Here is a 15,732-nt window from a genome sequence, read left to right on the forward strand (position 1 = left end):
GGGGAGCCATTTAGCACATGACTTTTTGTCATAAACTTTTAATGAAGTCTGAATTCTCTAACAGTGGCCTTATCTTTCTCTAAATACCTGGTTTGATTTGCAGAAATCTCTTAGAGCTGGAGGTACAGAAAAAGCAGACCCTTGCTCAAATAGACTTTGTGCAAAAACAAACAAATAGAACTGAAGAGCTACTGGATCATTTGAGGTAAGGAAAAGTAGGTGACATTAACTTGTGTTTTATCCTGTACCTTCACGGTTGTCTAAATCCACTAGTGCAGTTGACATATGTTTGTAATGTGTATCACTGTTTTTAACCTATAATACAATGCATTCTCAAAAAAAAGTTAATATACTCAACACTAAGCTGAAAGTATACAAGGTGGGAGAGCTATGGAATTATAATTTTTAAATATTTAATATTTTATATTGCCTAGACTTGGTTTTTCTCTGATATACAACTCAAGATTGAGTCCATTCTTATTTCTTTCAAAAGCATAAGTTTGTATATTCACAATATTGGAATTAAAATAATGATTGTCTCCCAAGACAGTAGAAAACTCCAGCAGCTGCTGATGGTACTATTCAGGTGGTATAAGAAGTTAACTCTCTTCTTCTATCTCAAAAAGTGTTTTTTTTGTCTTGTTTATTCTCTCTTCAGCTTGTCTGAATGGGATGTCATTGAGTGGAGTGATGATCAAGCTATATTCACCTTTCTTTATGACACAGTAGAACTCACCATCACCTTTGGAGAGCCAGTAGGTGAGTAGCAAGAATAAGATAATTCCCCTGCACATAAATGTACGGCTAAACTTACTAAAGATTCATATCTCTATTTTAATACAATAATAACTATTGACATAATAAAAGCACTGCTGAAAATCTTAATTAAAAGAGGCAATCACTTTAATTAGTGATAATAGAATTTTATTTTATTAAATAAAAAATAAAATAAAAATTCAGCTAGTGAAAGTTACCCTTTGTCGAATTACATTAGATAGAAATTTTGCCTATCCAAAATAATGGATCAACATGCTATTCATATCTGTTTACTCTGAGTTCCTTTTTTCCATCTGTCTTTTGTGATAGAGAATTTACTCTAATGGCTGATGATTCTTGACTGGTTGTTTTTTTGTATATAAGTTAACCTAAAAAGCTAATTGGAAATTCTGTGTGTATTGGTAGGTTTATCAAAGTAGGTAGACATCACTATATGGTAACTTGACCGAGTCCTAGCTATTTTGTTAAAATCTCCTGTCAGTATCTTTAGGTCTTTTCTCTTGAAACAGATAGCTTCAGCATGGCCAACCCTGGGTGATCATGGCCAAATTGAAACTTAGGATCTTTATAATCTCCCAGCCTCCAAGCCCAATTCTCCTTAAAAGTTCCTGGGAATTCCCTGGCAGTCCAGTGGTTAGGACTTGGAGCTTTCACTACTATGGCCCCAGGTTTAATCCCAGGTTGAGGAACTAAGATCCCGCAAGCCGCATGGTGCGGCACCCCCAAAAAAGTTCTTTTTCTAATGAATACCATCAACTTCTGTTCAGGTTCAAAATTAAAACTTAGGAATCACTCTATACCTCTTCCTTTATTTTTATTTATTTATTTTTGGCTGCGTTGGGTCTTCATTGCTGCACGCAGGCTCTCTCCAGTTGCGGCGAGTGGGGGCTGCTCTTCATTGTGGTGCACGGGCTTCTTATTGCATGCGGTGGCTTCTCTTGTTGCAGAGCATGGGCTCTAGGCACGTGGGCTTCAGTAGTTGTGGCACACAGGCTCAGTAGCTGTGGCTTGCGGGCTCTAGAGTGCAGGCTCAGTAGTTGTGGCGCATGGGCTTAGTTGCTCCGCGGCGTGTGGGATCTTCCCGGACCAGGGCTCGAACCCTTGTCCCCTGCATTGGCAGGAGGATTCTTAACCACTGCACCACCAGGGAAGTCCCGATACCTCTTTCTTCCTCACCAGGCATATCTAAATCATGAATAAGACTTATTGATTTTAATTTAATATTCATCTACTTTTTTGTGTCTCTCTATCAATAGTCATCTCTAATCTAAATGATTACAATAACACTATAGCTGGTCTTTCTTGATCTTTTCCTTTTCCTCTCCAATTCTTTCTCCTTCCTGTAGCAATAGTGATTGTTTAAAAGTTTATCATGCACCCCCTATTCTTAGACTAATGATCAAAATACTAATATAGCCTGTAAGGCCCTGCATGAATTGAATTTTTCCTCCTTTTCCTGCCTCATTTTACACTGTTCTCTGCACGTCGGCCACAATGGATTTCTTTCATTTCCTTAAAAGGTCATGGTCTTTCATGCTCAGTCATATTTCCTCCTACCTCAGGACATTCATACTGATGTTTCTTATGCCTAGAAGCTCTTTCCCCTGTCTTAGTCCTTCTGGGCTGCCATTTTAAAAATACCATAAACTGAGTAGCTTATAAACAACTACTGGAGGCTGGAAGTTCAGTTCTGGAGGCTGGAAGTCCAAGATAAGGATGCCAGCAGAGTCAGGCAAGGGCCCTTTTCCAGGTTGCAGACTTTTCATTGTATCCTCACATGACTGAAGGCCTAGTTAGCTCTCCAGGGTCTCTGTCGTGAGAGCACTAATCCCATTCCTGAGGGCTCCACCCTCGTGATCTAAGCAACTCCCAAAGGTCCCATCTCCTAATACTATCACACTGGGTATTAGGATTTCAGCCTATGAATTTCAGACCATAGCACCTCCTCTTCACTAAATAAATGTCTACTAATAGTCTTTAAGAGCTCAGCTAAATTATCACTTTCTCAGGAAAGTTTTCCCTGACTCTCCTTTACTCATTCCCTCCACTACTTGCCCTCCTGGTATGTGTTCTCATTGCTTCCTGCAGTTTTCTTAATTGAGCTTATTATAGTTTGTAGTTCTTGGTATGTTTATTAGTACAATTATCTGTGTGTTCCCCTGAGTTGTAAGCTTCTTTAGAGCATAGATTGATCATGTCTGTTTGTCTCACTGTCATATCCACGGTGCCTAATACATAGAAAATAATCAACAAAGTGAAAAGAATCAGAATTTGAGATACAGGAGATAACTGGTGTCTGGAAGAGCAATCAGCTCTCCTGGCTACCTAAAATTCATTACTATAATGCTGAAAGCATACATGATTTTCACTGTATTAGTACAAAGATAGTAGGTCTGGGGAGGTCATAGTCATTTTCTTTATATGGTTCCTGAAAATAATATTATCTTCACACAGAAGTTAGGGATCAAAGGAGGAGGCCCTGATAAATTACAAAAATGTTCCACACCTTAAATGTCATTTAAAGGCCTGCCCAGTTAATATAGTTCAGCATTCTCAGGGGAAACTTTGCATACACAGAGAATAATATGATTCAAGGATAAACCTTCAGCTGCCTATGAAAAAAACCTTGCTACCCAGAAAGAGGAGGATTCTAAAGTACTGAGTTATATGTGGCTTTGAATCAGATAATAAAAAGAAATACTATCCTTCTGTTGGTTTTTCCTAGTTGGTCTCCGTTTCCTGGACAAGGCTTGTAGGAAGATTGTTGACCTGAATTTTCAATCTCTGTTAGATGGTAAGTTCAAAACATTTAAACCAACAAGACTTTGTTGGAAATTTACAAGTGTATATTGCTCCTTGAGAACTCTTTTACATACTAAATTAAATATAAACAACAACAATAATAATAATTTGTTCTTAGAAATGTGTATTAGACCTAAAACTGCTTGGGTATTGTTCCAAATATTGGGTGGGTTTTAAAAGAAATTTTTTTAAAAAGTTATTACTAGATCTTGAACAATGGTTAATAATAGCTATTTCCATAATTTACAAATTACCATTGTGAGTACTTACTCTGTATCAGGCATGTGTACTACTTACATCAACACTACTCCCCATTTTACAGTTAGGGAACTATAGCTCAAAAGAAGTAAGTATTGTGTTTAGGATCACGCAGCTAGTAAGGAAAGCCAGAATTTAAACTCAGGGTTATGTTACATTTAAGCCTATACTTTTAACTAAGTTCTATTCTATATGTGATAAAGGCTTGAGTTTATATCAGAATGTCTTATGTTCACTATATATGTTGATTTATGTGTTTGAAAATAAAATGGGGACGATACTTAGACACCTAGTAGTTTGAAGGTATTTTTAGTTAATATTTCTAGCTTGTATTTATATATATATATAAAATATATGAATAATAAGTAATACTCTGCTTTTGATTTTTTTTTCCCCTTCCTCAGAGGATAAAGCTCCTCCTTCCTCCCTTTTAGTTCATAACCTTATTTTCCAGTACATTGAGCAAAGGCAATCCTGGAAGAAGAAATGTACAACACAGCATCAGGTACCCAAGGTAAATTCCCATTGAAGTATTTAAAGGAAAATTATGTTAACTGTCCCAAACAGCACAACTGAAATTTTATATATGTAATAGTGTATCCTGAAATGATAAATATATTAAATTGTTTAACTTTGGGGGGTTCTTTATAAAAGAGCCACTAAACACTGAAATGTTTTCATACTCTCATTTTTTTTTTTTTCCTATTTTTCCCAGATGCTTCAAGAAATCTCACTGGTAGTGAGCCATTGCAAACTTCTTGGAGAGGAGATTGAGTTTTTAAAGCGATGGGGACCAAATTATAACCTAATGAACATAGCTGTGAATAATACTGAGTAAGTGTGTTAGTTCCCTAGGGCTGCCATAACAAAGTACTACAAACTGGGTGGCTTAAACAACAGAAATTTATTGTCTCACAGCTCTGGAGGCTGAAAGTCTAAGATTGAGGTGTCAGCAGGGTCAGTTCCTTCTGATGGCTGTGAAAGAGAATCTTTTCCATGCCTCCCTCCTGACTTCTGGTGATTTGCTGGCAGTCTTTTGGCATTCCTTAGTTGTAAATATATAATCCCAATAGCTCCTTTCATTTTCACATGACATTCTTCCTGTGTGCATGTCTGTGTCCAAATGTTCCCTCTTGATTAGGACACCAGTCATTTTGGATTAGGGGCCCCCACCCTACTCCAGGAGGACCTCATCTTAATTCATTAAATCTGCAATGACTCTGTTTACAAATTAGTTCATATTCTGATGTACTGGGGATTAGGGCTTCAACACATGAATTTTTAGGGGACACAGCTCAATCTATAACAGTAAGTAATTAGTTGAAAACTTATTAAGATAATTTATTTTATTGAGTTTCATGACTAATGAAAATACAATCATAATCATACTTTGTTGCAGTTGTTTTACTCTCTGTTTGTTTGATAAGGACAAGAAATGATGTATACCAAAGTTTCTCATGCCAGTATAAAAGCAAAATGTATTTGTGTTTCATTCTATTTTTGTTTTGTATTTTTAACTGAGGATCTTGTCTTTTACAGATTGAGGCTTTTATTCTGCAGCTCAGCAGCATTTGCAAAGTTTGAGATAACTTTGTCTCTCTCAGCCCATTACCCATCTGTCCCATTACCTTTCTCTATTCAAAATCACCTTGGAAACATTGGGTGAGTAAAAGGCCAGCAGGAAAGGGCCCCCAACTACTTTTTTACCTTTGTTATATCTTTTGAAAGATCTCTCAAAGTGATCAGAAAATGGATAGACCATAGTGAAAGCCAAATGTCACCTCTATCTGAGTTCATTTTGAAGAATTTGTTCTTTTAAAGTCAGTGACCTTCATTGCTATCTCCAGTGGATGCTGGAGACAGCTGGTCTATTTTTTTACACTTGCTCCACTTTTTGAACACCCCTACCTAAACAGGAATCAAGAAGGATAAAAATCCTGCATAAGCTTAGTCCAGATCATATTTGAACAACTTTTATGGTGCAGTCATAGTGCTTTTCTCAATTAGTCTGCGGAAACAGACCTAAAAATATTTCATTTCTACTGTATATTTTGTGACTTTTTGGACACACTGCTGACAGATTGTAAAGTGACAGAGTTTAGAATATGCCCACCTCAAATCCATCAGCAAACACCAACAGATATTTATAGCTAGAGAAAGCAGCTAAGTCAAGATACCTCACAATTATATACAGAATTGGTTCTTAGGCCTTATTTTTGGAATCTCAGTTTAAACTGGACAATCTAGCTATTTCCAGAAATACCTATTTGTGCTTCCTAGCAGACTCAGAAACTGTACTCAAACTGTACTCTGATATGAATTGCACTGAAATTAAGACAAGTTTCCAGAAAAATTAAGTAACCTTTTGTTCTTTACAGCCAAGATAAAATCGCTGCCATTCTGTCTAAAGCGCCACTGGAAGACAACTACCTAAAGAATGTAGTCAAGCAAATTTACCAAGATCTGCTTCAGGACTGACTGCCATTTCTACCAGTAGACCCACGGACTACAGTTGTAACAAATCAAGCACAGTACACTAAGTAACAATATTATGTCGGAGTCTCCATTGCTGTTTAATCATCTTTAGGTCATAGAAGCCTAAAATTTCTTCTGATGATGTTACAGTTAATTTGTATGGTTTTTAAATTTCTACAGTCAGGAGTAATGAAAGGCCTCAAATAGCCTGCTGTCCACTTACTCACCTTTCTACCAAAAGTTTAAGTAGTAGAACACTTAGGGAAAATTTCTCCTAACTAAAGTTGTGCTCTCCGCTTCAGTACAAGCCCTAAGGAGTAACTTTTAAGTATAAGAAAAGGTGTCACCACCGACAAAAACATTAGCCATTTTCCATATATAGGGCTGTGATTTTTAGTTGCTGGCTTCTGCCTACCAGGTATTTCTGGGGTAGTCATGTCTATCTACCAACCACTCATCCTCCTTTTGCTCCATTCCAGAGATGTTATTAAGAGAAAGCAATAGCACTCAGCTATTGGAATGGTTGCCATCTTTTCTCGAAGACCTTGCCTTCTTTTAAATAGTGTCTATTAGTATTTTCCTAATAAATATAATTTTGTAGGGAAAGTTAATTCATCTTTGGTCCAATACATATATGTAAATATATTAATTTGTTCTTGTGTTTGTGAGGTAGTAAGGAGATGTATATAGAAATGCAGAAAGATGTATAGACACCCTTCTGCCTGGGCAGTTTCTGTCTTTCTGAAGGATGCTTTCCAGCAAGATTCTCAGTCTCCTTTTATTTAATAACCAGCTTCAAACAATATCACACCCAAAATACAGGTTTGTCAAGTTTTGGCAATAGTAATGAACTTAATATAAGTATTGGTTTCTGAAGCCATACGTTTCTCATACACAAAAATAAGCACGTCATTGATATTGAATGATCAGTATTATCTGTAAGATAGACAAATATGAAAAAACTTCACCCAATCTTTAGTCAAATCCTAATCATGATAATTTTTGTTTCTCTTATATTGAAGCCTAAACTAAAATATATTTGCATTTTTAAACTAGTTCGTCTTAATATTTTGCATTATACTTTAGGATGGGGTTTAAAGACCTATGGGTCCCACGGATGTTATCTGCCCTTTTGATTGGCTTTTACTTCGGAGCTACTTTGTCAAAAGAGCAACTGGTCTTTTAAGCTTCAAAAGTCAACATAAAACTCATTTGCCATAAAAATCAAGATGTAGATGTTCCCTATTTCTGTGAACTCCTTGAAAAACTTTTAAAGTCACCAATATGGTCTATTTCTCATGAAACTTAAATTAGTTTTCTTACTGGAGTTATTTCTTTTCTGTAAAGCTAAAAAATAGAAGTTTTGTTTTATGCATTTTGGTAACCTGGAATGACCAGTTCCCAGAATGATTTGGCTTGTAATGATGGTCTCTGCTTTCTTGGGCTTGGAGTACATAATTGTAATATTTACCTAGTTATTTGCTTTTGTATTTGTTCAAAGTATTGGTTATTTTTATAAAATTCTTTGGAAGTTTTTCCTCTACTGATTGGAAGCAGATTAGTTTTTGTGCTATTAAAATAAGCTTATTATATGAAATATTTTAAAAGCAGTGTCTCTTTATGAAGTTTTTTTTTTTTTAACCATGTATCCAATACATCTTTGAAGATATGCCAAAGAAAGCTCCATTTAGGAACACCCACCTATTTGAAAACTCAGATAAGATTAAAGTCTGTCAGGACCTTAATCAAAGAACCAGGTACAAACCATAGTTATCCTTATGTCTCTAAAGGACAGTAAAAGAAAGCTATTTTGAAGTTCCTTAGGAAACTATCACTTCTTATGAGTTAACGGAGTGGTTCTCAAAGTATAGTCCCTAGACCAGTAGCAGCAGCCTCACCGCAAAGCTGCTGAATTAGAAACGCTGAGGGAGGGGACCAGCAATCTGGGTTGTTGGGGTTTTTTTACTTCCTTTTTTTCAAAACAACTTTATTGAAATATAATTTACATATGATTCATCATTTTTTAAATTTTTTTTTTTTTGGCTACGTTGAGTCTTCGTTGCTGTGTGCGGGCTTTCTCTAGTGGCAGCGAGCAGGAGTTACTCTTCGTTGCACTGTGCAGGCTTCTCATTGCTGCGACTTCTCTTGTTGCGGAGCACAGGCTCTAGGCACGCCGGCTTCAGTAGTTGTGGCACGCAGGTTCTAGAGCGCAGGCTCAGTAGTTGTGGTGCACAGGCTTAGTTGCTCTACAACATGTGGGATCTTCCCAGACCAGGGCTCGAACCCATGTTCCCTGTATTGGCAGATGGACTCTTAACCACTGCGCCACTGGTGAAGTCCCTGACTCATCATTTAAAGTGCCCAAATGGATGGTTTTTAGTATATTCACAGATACGTGCAACCATCACAATTTTAGAACATTTTCATCACCTCAAAAAAAAAACCCCACTTTTCAACAAATGGTGCTGGGAAAATTGGATGTCTACATACAAAAGAATGAAGTTGGACTCTTACACCATATGCAAAAATTAACTCATAATGGATCAAAGATATAAATGTAAGAGCTAAAACTCTAAAACTTAGAAGAAAACGGGAAAAGCTTCAAAACATTGGATTCAGTAATGATTTCTTAGATACGACACCAAAAGCACAGGCAACAAAAGTAAAAATAGTTAAATAGAACTATCAAAATTTAAAACTTGTGCATCAAGGGACATAATCAACAGAGTGGAAAGGTAATGTATAGAATGGGAGAAAATATTTGCAAATAATGTATCTGATAAGGGCTTAATATCCAGAATACTCAAAGAACTTCAATAACAAAAACAAGAAAAACCGTATCACCCAATTTAAAAATAGGCAAAGGACTTAAATAGACATTTCTCCAAAGATGATACACAAATGGCCAACAAGCACATGAAAAGATGTGCATTATTTGTATTAGGGAAATGCAAATTGAAACCAAAATGAGACACCACTCACACCCACTACAATGACTGTAATCAAAAAGAAGATGGGGACTTCCCTGGTGGTCCAGTGGTTAAGACTCAGGCCCCACTGCAAGGGGCACCGGTTCGATCCCTGGTCAGGGAACTAAGATCCCGCACACCCACGCAGTGCGGCCCCCAAAAAAGAGGGAAAAAGACAAGATAATAGGTGTTGGCAAGGATGCAGAAAAATCGGAACCCTTGTGCACTGTTGAATTGATGGAAATAAAATGATGCAGCTGCTATGGAAAACAGCACAGTAGTTACTCAAAAATTAAAAGAATTAACCATGTGATGTAGCAATTCTACTGGGTATATACCCAAAAGATGTGAAAGCAGGAACTCTTAACATATTTGTACACTCAACGTTCATAGCATATTCACTGATAGGCAATTTCAGTGTCTGTCAGTTGATGAATGGATAAATAAAATGTTATATACATAAAATGGAATATTATTCAGCCTTAAGAAGGGGAAAAAATTCTGACACATGCTACAACATATATGAATCTTGAGGATATTATGCAAAGTGAAATGAGCCAGTCACAAAAAGATAAATACTGCATGATTCCACTTACATGAGATGCTGAGTGTGGTCAAATTCATAGACACAAAGTGGAAGGGGGCGGGGAATGAGGAATTCTTGTTTAATATGTATCGAGTTTCACTTTTGTAGGATGAAAAAGAATTCTAAAGATTGCACAACAATGTGGATGTACTTAACACTACTGAAATGTACACTTAAAATTGGTTAAGATGTCAATTTTTGTGCCTTTTACCACAATTTTTTAAAAACATCCATAGGTGTTGCTATGGAAACAGACAGGACCTAGGAACCAGGCTTCATGGTTATTATATTCTGCCAGGAGTGTAACATGTTTTACCCAAGGGGGACAAAGACAACCGCATTCTTCTCTACGCATGCTAGAATTGTGATTACCAGCCGGAGAAGAAAAACAGGGCATCATCTACGTCAGCAAAATAACACAACTGACCCAGAACATCACTGACGTGTCCCAGGACCAGATGCTGCCTGGAACCGAGCACTACCGCTGCCAAAAGTGCGGCCACAAGGAGGCAGTGTTCTTCCAGTCACACAGAACCAGGGCTGAGGACGCCATGAACCGGCACTACCTGTGCAGGGCCCCACACTTTGGCCACCACTGGAGTGAGTGAACCCCTTCAGCCCCACATGTATAAATGCTGGGTTCCTGCGTGCAAAACAAACAAAAAGCAAAACCCATAGCCTTTAGGTATTGTCCCCTATTTTCACATCACCCCAACCCACCTTACCCCTAAAAGCAACTAGTAATCTACTTTTTTTTTTTTTAAATAGCTCTTTATTGGAGTATAATTGCTTCACAATACTGTGTTAGTTTCTGTTGTACAACAAAGTGAATCAGCCATATGCATACACATGTCTTCATATCCCCTCCCTCTTAAGCCTCCCTTCCATCCTCCCTATACCACCCCTCTAGGTCATCATAAAGCACCATATAATCTACTTTTTATTACTATGACTTTGCCTATTCTAGACCTTTCATATTAATGGAAGCATATAATATGTGATATTTTATGACTGGTTTCTTTAGCATAATGTTGGAAGGTTCAGTCAAGTTATGTATCAGCTTCATTCATTCCTTTTTATGACCAAATAATATTTCATTGCATGAATATACCACATCTTATTTATATGTATTAGGGTAATGGGATTTTAGAGATTACACAAGCAACAAATAAGACTTCATCAAAATAAAAAGGTTTTGTGCATTAAAGAATATCAAAGTGAAAAGACAATCTAAAGAATGAGAAAAGCTAATTATGAATCATATATCTGAGAAGGATCAAGTATCCAGAATATGTAAAGAATTCTTACAACCTAACAATAAATAGACAACTCTATTTTTTAAATGGACAAAGGATTTGAATAGACATTTCTCTAAAGATCTACAAATGGCCAAAAAGTACATGAAAAAGATGCTTGACATCATTAGTCATTAGGGAAATGAAAATTCAAACCACATTGAGATACCACCTTAAACTTACTAGGATGGGTTATATAAGTTTTTAAAAATTGAAAGTAAGTGTTGGATAGGATGTGGAGAATTTGGAACATTGTGATTGTTGTAAAATAATGCAGCCACTATGAATGAAAAATGATGCAGCCACTATGGAAAACAATTTATCAGTTTCTGAAAAGGTTAAACATAGAACTACCAAATGACTGAGCAATTCCAATCCTAGGTATATATCCGAAGGAACCGAAAGCAGGAACTCGGAAATATATTTGTACATTAATGTTCATAGCAGCATAATTCACATTAGCCAAAAGGTGGAAACAATTCAAGTGTATATCGACAGATGAATGGGTAAACAAAATGTGGTATATACATACAATGGAATATTATTCAGCCATAAAAAGGAATAAAATTTTGATACAATAAGAATGGACCTTGAAAATACTATGCTTAGTGAAATAAGCTAGACACAAAAGGACAAATATTGTATGATTCCACTTATATGAGGTAAATACAGACCTTATTCAGTTCCACTAGTTTTTATATGCAACTCATTTGTGTGTGTGTGTGTGTAGTTTTATGCAATTTTATCCCATGTATATATAGATTTGTGTAACAACCACCACAATCAAGATACAGAACTGATTCATCACCACAGAGTTAGGACTCCCTTTTGCTTCCAATTTATAGTCACAGCCACACCTGCATCCTTATCCTCTGGCAACCACTAACCTGTTTTCCATCTCTATAATTTTATCAATTTTAGAATGTTATATAAATGGAATTATAAGGTATGTGACTTTTTTTTTTTTTTTTTTTTTTTTGCGGTACGCGGGCTTCTCACTGTTGTGGCCTCTCCCGTTGCAGAGCACAGGCTCCGGATGCACAGGCTCAGCGGCCATGGCTCACGGGCCCAGCCGCTCTGCAGCATGTGGGATCTTCCCGGACCGGGGCACGAACCCATGTTCCCTGCATCGGCAGGCGGACTCCCAACCACTGCGCCACCAGGGAAGCCCGGTATGTGACCTTTTGATACTGGCTTTTTTTCACTCAGCATAATGCCCTTGAGATCCACCCAAGTTGCCATGTGTATAAATAGTCTGTTCCTTGCTATTGTAGAGGGTTATTACCACTGTAAGGATGTATCATAGTTTGTTTAATCATTCCCCCATTGAAAAATACTGGGCTGTTTCCAGTTTTCAGCTATACTAAATGAAGCTGCTATGAATATTCATGAACATATTTTGTATGATCATACATTTTTATTGCCTTGGGATAAATGCCCAAGAGCTTGCCGGGTCATAAGACAAGTGTATATTTAGTTTTATAAGAAAGTATCATACTGTTTTTCAGAGTGGGTACACCATTTTACATTCCCACCAGCAGTGCATGAGAGATCCAGTTTCTCTATATCCTCATCAGCATTTAGTATTATTAGCACAATTTTTACATTCGCCATTCCAACAGAGGTATAATAATATGATTGTGGTTTAAATTTGCATTTCCCTAATGGCTAACATCTTTTTGTGTGTTTATTTGACATCTGTATGTCTTCTTTTTTTTTTTTTTTTTTTCGTTACACTGGCCTCTCCCGTTGCGGAGCACAGGCTCCAGATGTGCAGGCTCAGCGGCTATGGCTCACGGGCCCAGCCGCTCCACGGCATGTGGGATCTTCCTGGACCGGGGCACGAACCCGTGTCCCCTGCATCGGCAGGCGGACTCTCAACCACTGCGCCACCAGGGAAGCCCCTGTATGTCTTCTTGATGAAATGTCTGTTCATGTCTTCCACCCGTTTTCTGACAATCTAAACAAACTGGATTGTTTTTTTTATTTGTTTTTTTTTTTAATGCTGAGTTTTGAAGTTCTTTATGTATTATAGATACAACTCCTTTGTCAGATATGTGGGTTGCAAATGTTTTTTTCCCAGTCTAGAGCTTGTCTTTTCATCCTCTTAACAGGGTCTTTTGCAGAACAAACTTAAAATTTTGGTGAAATCCAACTAACAATTTTTATTTTATGGATTGTGTTTTTGGTGGCATATCTAAGAACTCTTCACTTAGTCCTAGTTCCTGAAGATTTTCTCCTCCATGTACTTCTAAAAATTTTATAGCTTTATGCTTTACATTTAAATCTTTTATCCATTTTGAATTAATTTTTGTAAAAGGTTTAGATTGAGGTTCATTTTTTTTCCTATGCCCATAGAATTGCTTCAGCACATTTTTAAAAAGCCTATCTTTCAGGCTTCCCTGGTGGCGCAGTGGTTAACGGGCTTAGCAACTAAGCCTGTGCACCACAACTACTGGGCCTGTGCTCTAGAGCCCGCGTGCCACAACTACTGAAGCCTGGGCACCCTAGAGCCCGTGCTCCGCAACAAGAGAAGCCACTGCAATGAGAAGCCCGTGCACCGCAACGAAAGTAGACCCCACTCGCCACAACTAGAGAAAGCCGCGCACTGCAGCGAAGAACAAAAGCAGCCAAAAATAAATTAATTAATTAAAATTTTTTTAAAAGCCTATCCTTCTATTGAATTACTTTTTTTTTGTTTTTTTTTGCGGTACGCGGGCCTCTCACTGTTGTGGCCTCTCCCGTTGCGGAGCACAGGCTCCAGACGCACAGGCTCAGCGGCCATGGCTCACGGGCCCAGCCACTCCCCAGCATGTGGGATCTTCCCGGACCGGGGCATGAACCCGTGTCCCCTGCATCAGCAGGCGGACTCTCAACCAGTGCACCACCAGGGAAGCCCTGAATTACTTTTTTCAATTAACCTTTTTGGTGTGCAATAGTTTTTATTGTGGTAAAATACATAATATTGATCATTTTAACCATAAGCGTACAATTCAGTGATAAACATTCTAGTTGTTTCTGATGCAAATGTTTCTCTAGGCCCTAGAGTGTAGGGCACATTCTAGAGAGAGAAGTTTCTAAGTCAAAAGATATATGAATCTTAAGCTTTACTAGATAAAGCCAAATTGTTTTCACAAGTATATCAATCTTTCCCAAACCCAGTCATGAAGATAGTCCTTTATTTTATCTTCTAAAACTTCATAATTTTTCTATTCACAGTCATATCTTTAATAAACCTGAAGCTGGTTTTACATATGATGTGAGGTAGAAGTTTATTTGTTTTTTTTTCCCATAAGTGCGTACCCAATTGTCTGAGCATCATTTATTGAAAAGACCATTCTTTCCCTACTGAGAAATGACATGTGATACCTCTGTCATAAATGAAGAATCCATATATGTATGGGTTCTTTATTTTGTTCCACTGACCTATTTGTTTATAGCCAAGCCAATAAAACACTGTCTTAATTACTATAGCTTCAAGATAAATTTTAATATCTGGAGAGGAAAGTCCTGTCATTTTATTTTTCTTCAGTATCACCTTGGCTAGTCTTAGCCTTTTGCATTTCCACATAAAATTTAGAATCAGATTGTAAAGATTCACAGGGGAAAGGGAGACTTGTTGGGATTTTTATTGATAACATTGAATCAATAGACCAATTTGAGAGAAATTGGCATATTTACAATTTTGAGTCTCCAATCCATAAATGTCTCTTCATTTATGTAGTCTTCAAGTCAAAGCCTTTTGATAAAGTTTTATAAGTTTCCCAATAGAGATTGTGTATATATTTTGTTTCTTGTTACTTTTTGATGTTATTATAAAAGATATCTTTTTCAAATGTCATTATTTTTGCTATTATATAAAATAAAATTTTTGTATGTTGATTTTTGTAATGCCACCTTTCTAAAACTCTTAATAATCCTAATAGCTTATGAAATTTCTTTTCAATTTTTTTATATACATAATCATATCATCTGTGAAACTGAGTTTTATTTCTGCCTTTACAATAATTATTCTTTTTCTTTCTTTTTCGTGCCTTAATGCACAAGATTAAACCTCCAGTACAGTGTTTATTAGAGATGGTGATAGGCAGGCACCTTTGTCTTGTGATCTCAAAGTAAAGCTTTAAAGTTTCCGATTAAGTGTGATGTTTACTTAAGGTTTTGTGATGTCACTGTTGCTGTTGATATACCCTTTATCCAGTTAAGAAAAATTCCCTTTTACTCTTAGTTTCTAAGAAATTTAACATGAGTGGATACTAAAGTTTTATCACAGTTTATTTTATTTATTGTGATGATTCTGTGATTTACACTTTTATCCGTTAGTGTGGTGAATTCTAGGAATTCATCCATTTAATCTAGGTTTTAAAATGTATTGGCATAAAATAGTTCATAATACTATTATATATGCTTATTATTTTTTCTACAATGTGAGGCTATGTTCCTTTTATTGATCCTGACTTTGGCCATTTGAACTTATTCTTTTTTTTCCTTGATAAGTTTAGTCAGGAGATTATTAGCATTTTAAAATAAAAGATCAAATTTTGGCTTTGCAGTTTTCCAGTTTACTAAT

At 36.8% G+C, this 15,732-nt stretch overlaps 1 protein-coding gene and 1 pseudogene across 1 annotated transcript in view; both read left to right on the forward strand.

The window, feature by feature from the left end:
* Positions 1-7,909, forward strand: part of KNL1 (kinetochore scaffold 1) — a 63,578-nt gene extending 55,669 nt beyond the window's left edge. Inside the window, 8 exon segments of the mRNA XM_073800747.1 lie at positions 104-205; positions 659-759; positions 3,503-3,571; positions 4,242-4,351; positions 4,553-4,671; positions 5,377-5,499; positions 6,216-6,309; positions 6,311-7,909. Of these exon segments, the coding sequence (XP_073656848.1) occupies positions 104-205; positions 659-759; positions 3,503-3,571; positions 4,242-4,351; positions 4,553-4,671; positions 5,377-5,499; positions 6,216-6,309; positions 6,311-6,334 (742 nt within the window). The 3' untranslated portion in view covers positions 6,335-7,909.
* Positions 7,910-10,111: 2,202 nt separating this feature from the next.
* Positions 10,112-10,508, forward strand: LOC101333274 (DNA-directed RNA polymerase II subunit RPB9 pseudogene; annotated as a pseudogene).
* The last annotated feature ends 5,224 nt before the right edge of the window (positions 10,509-15,732 follow it).

The sequence above is a fragment of the Tursiops truncatus genome, chromosome 2, assembly GCF_011762595.2.
Source record: "Tursiops truncatus isolate mTurTru1 chromosome 2, mTurTru1.mat.Y, whole genome shotgun sequence".
Lineage (NCBI taxonomy): Eukaryota > Metazoa > Chordata > Mammalia > Artiodactyla > Delphinidae > Tursiops > Tursiops truncatus.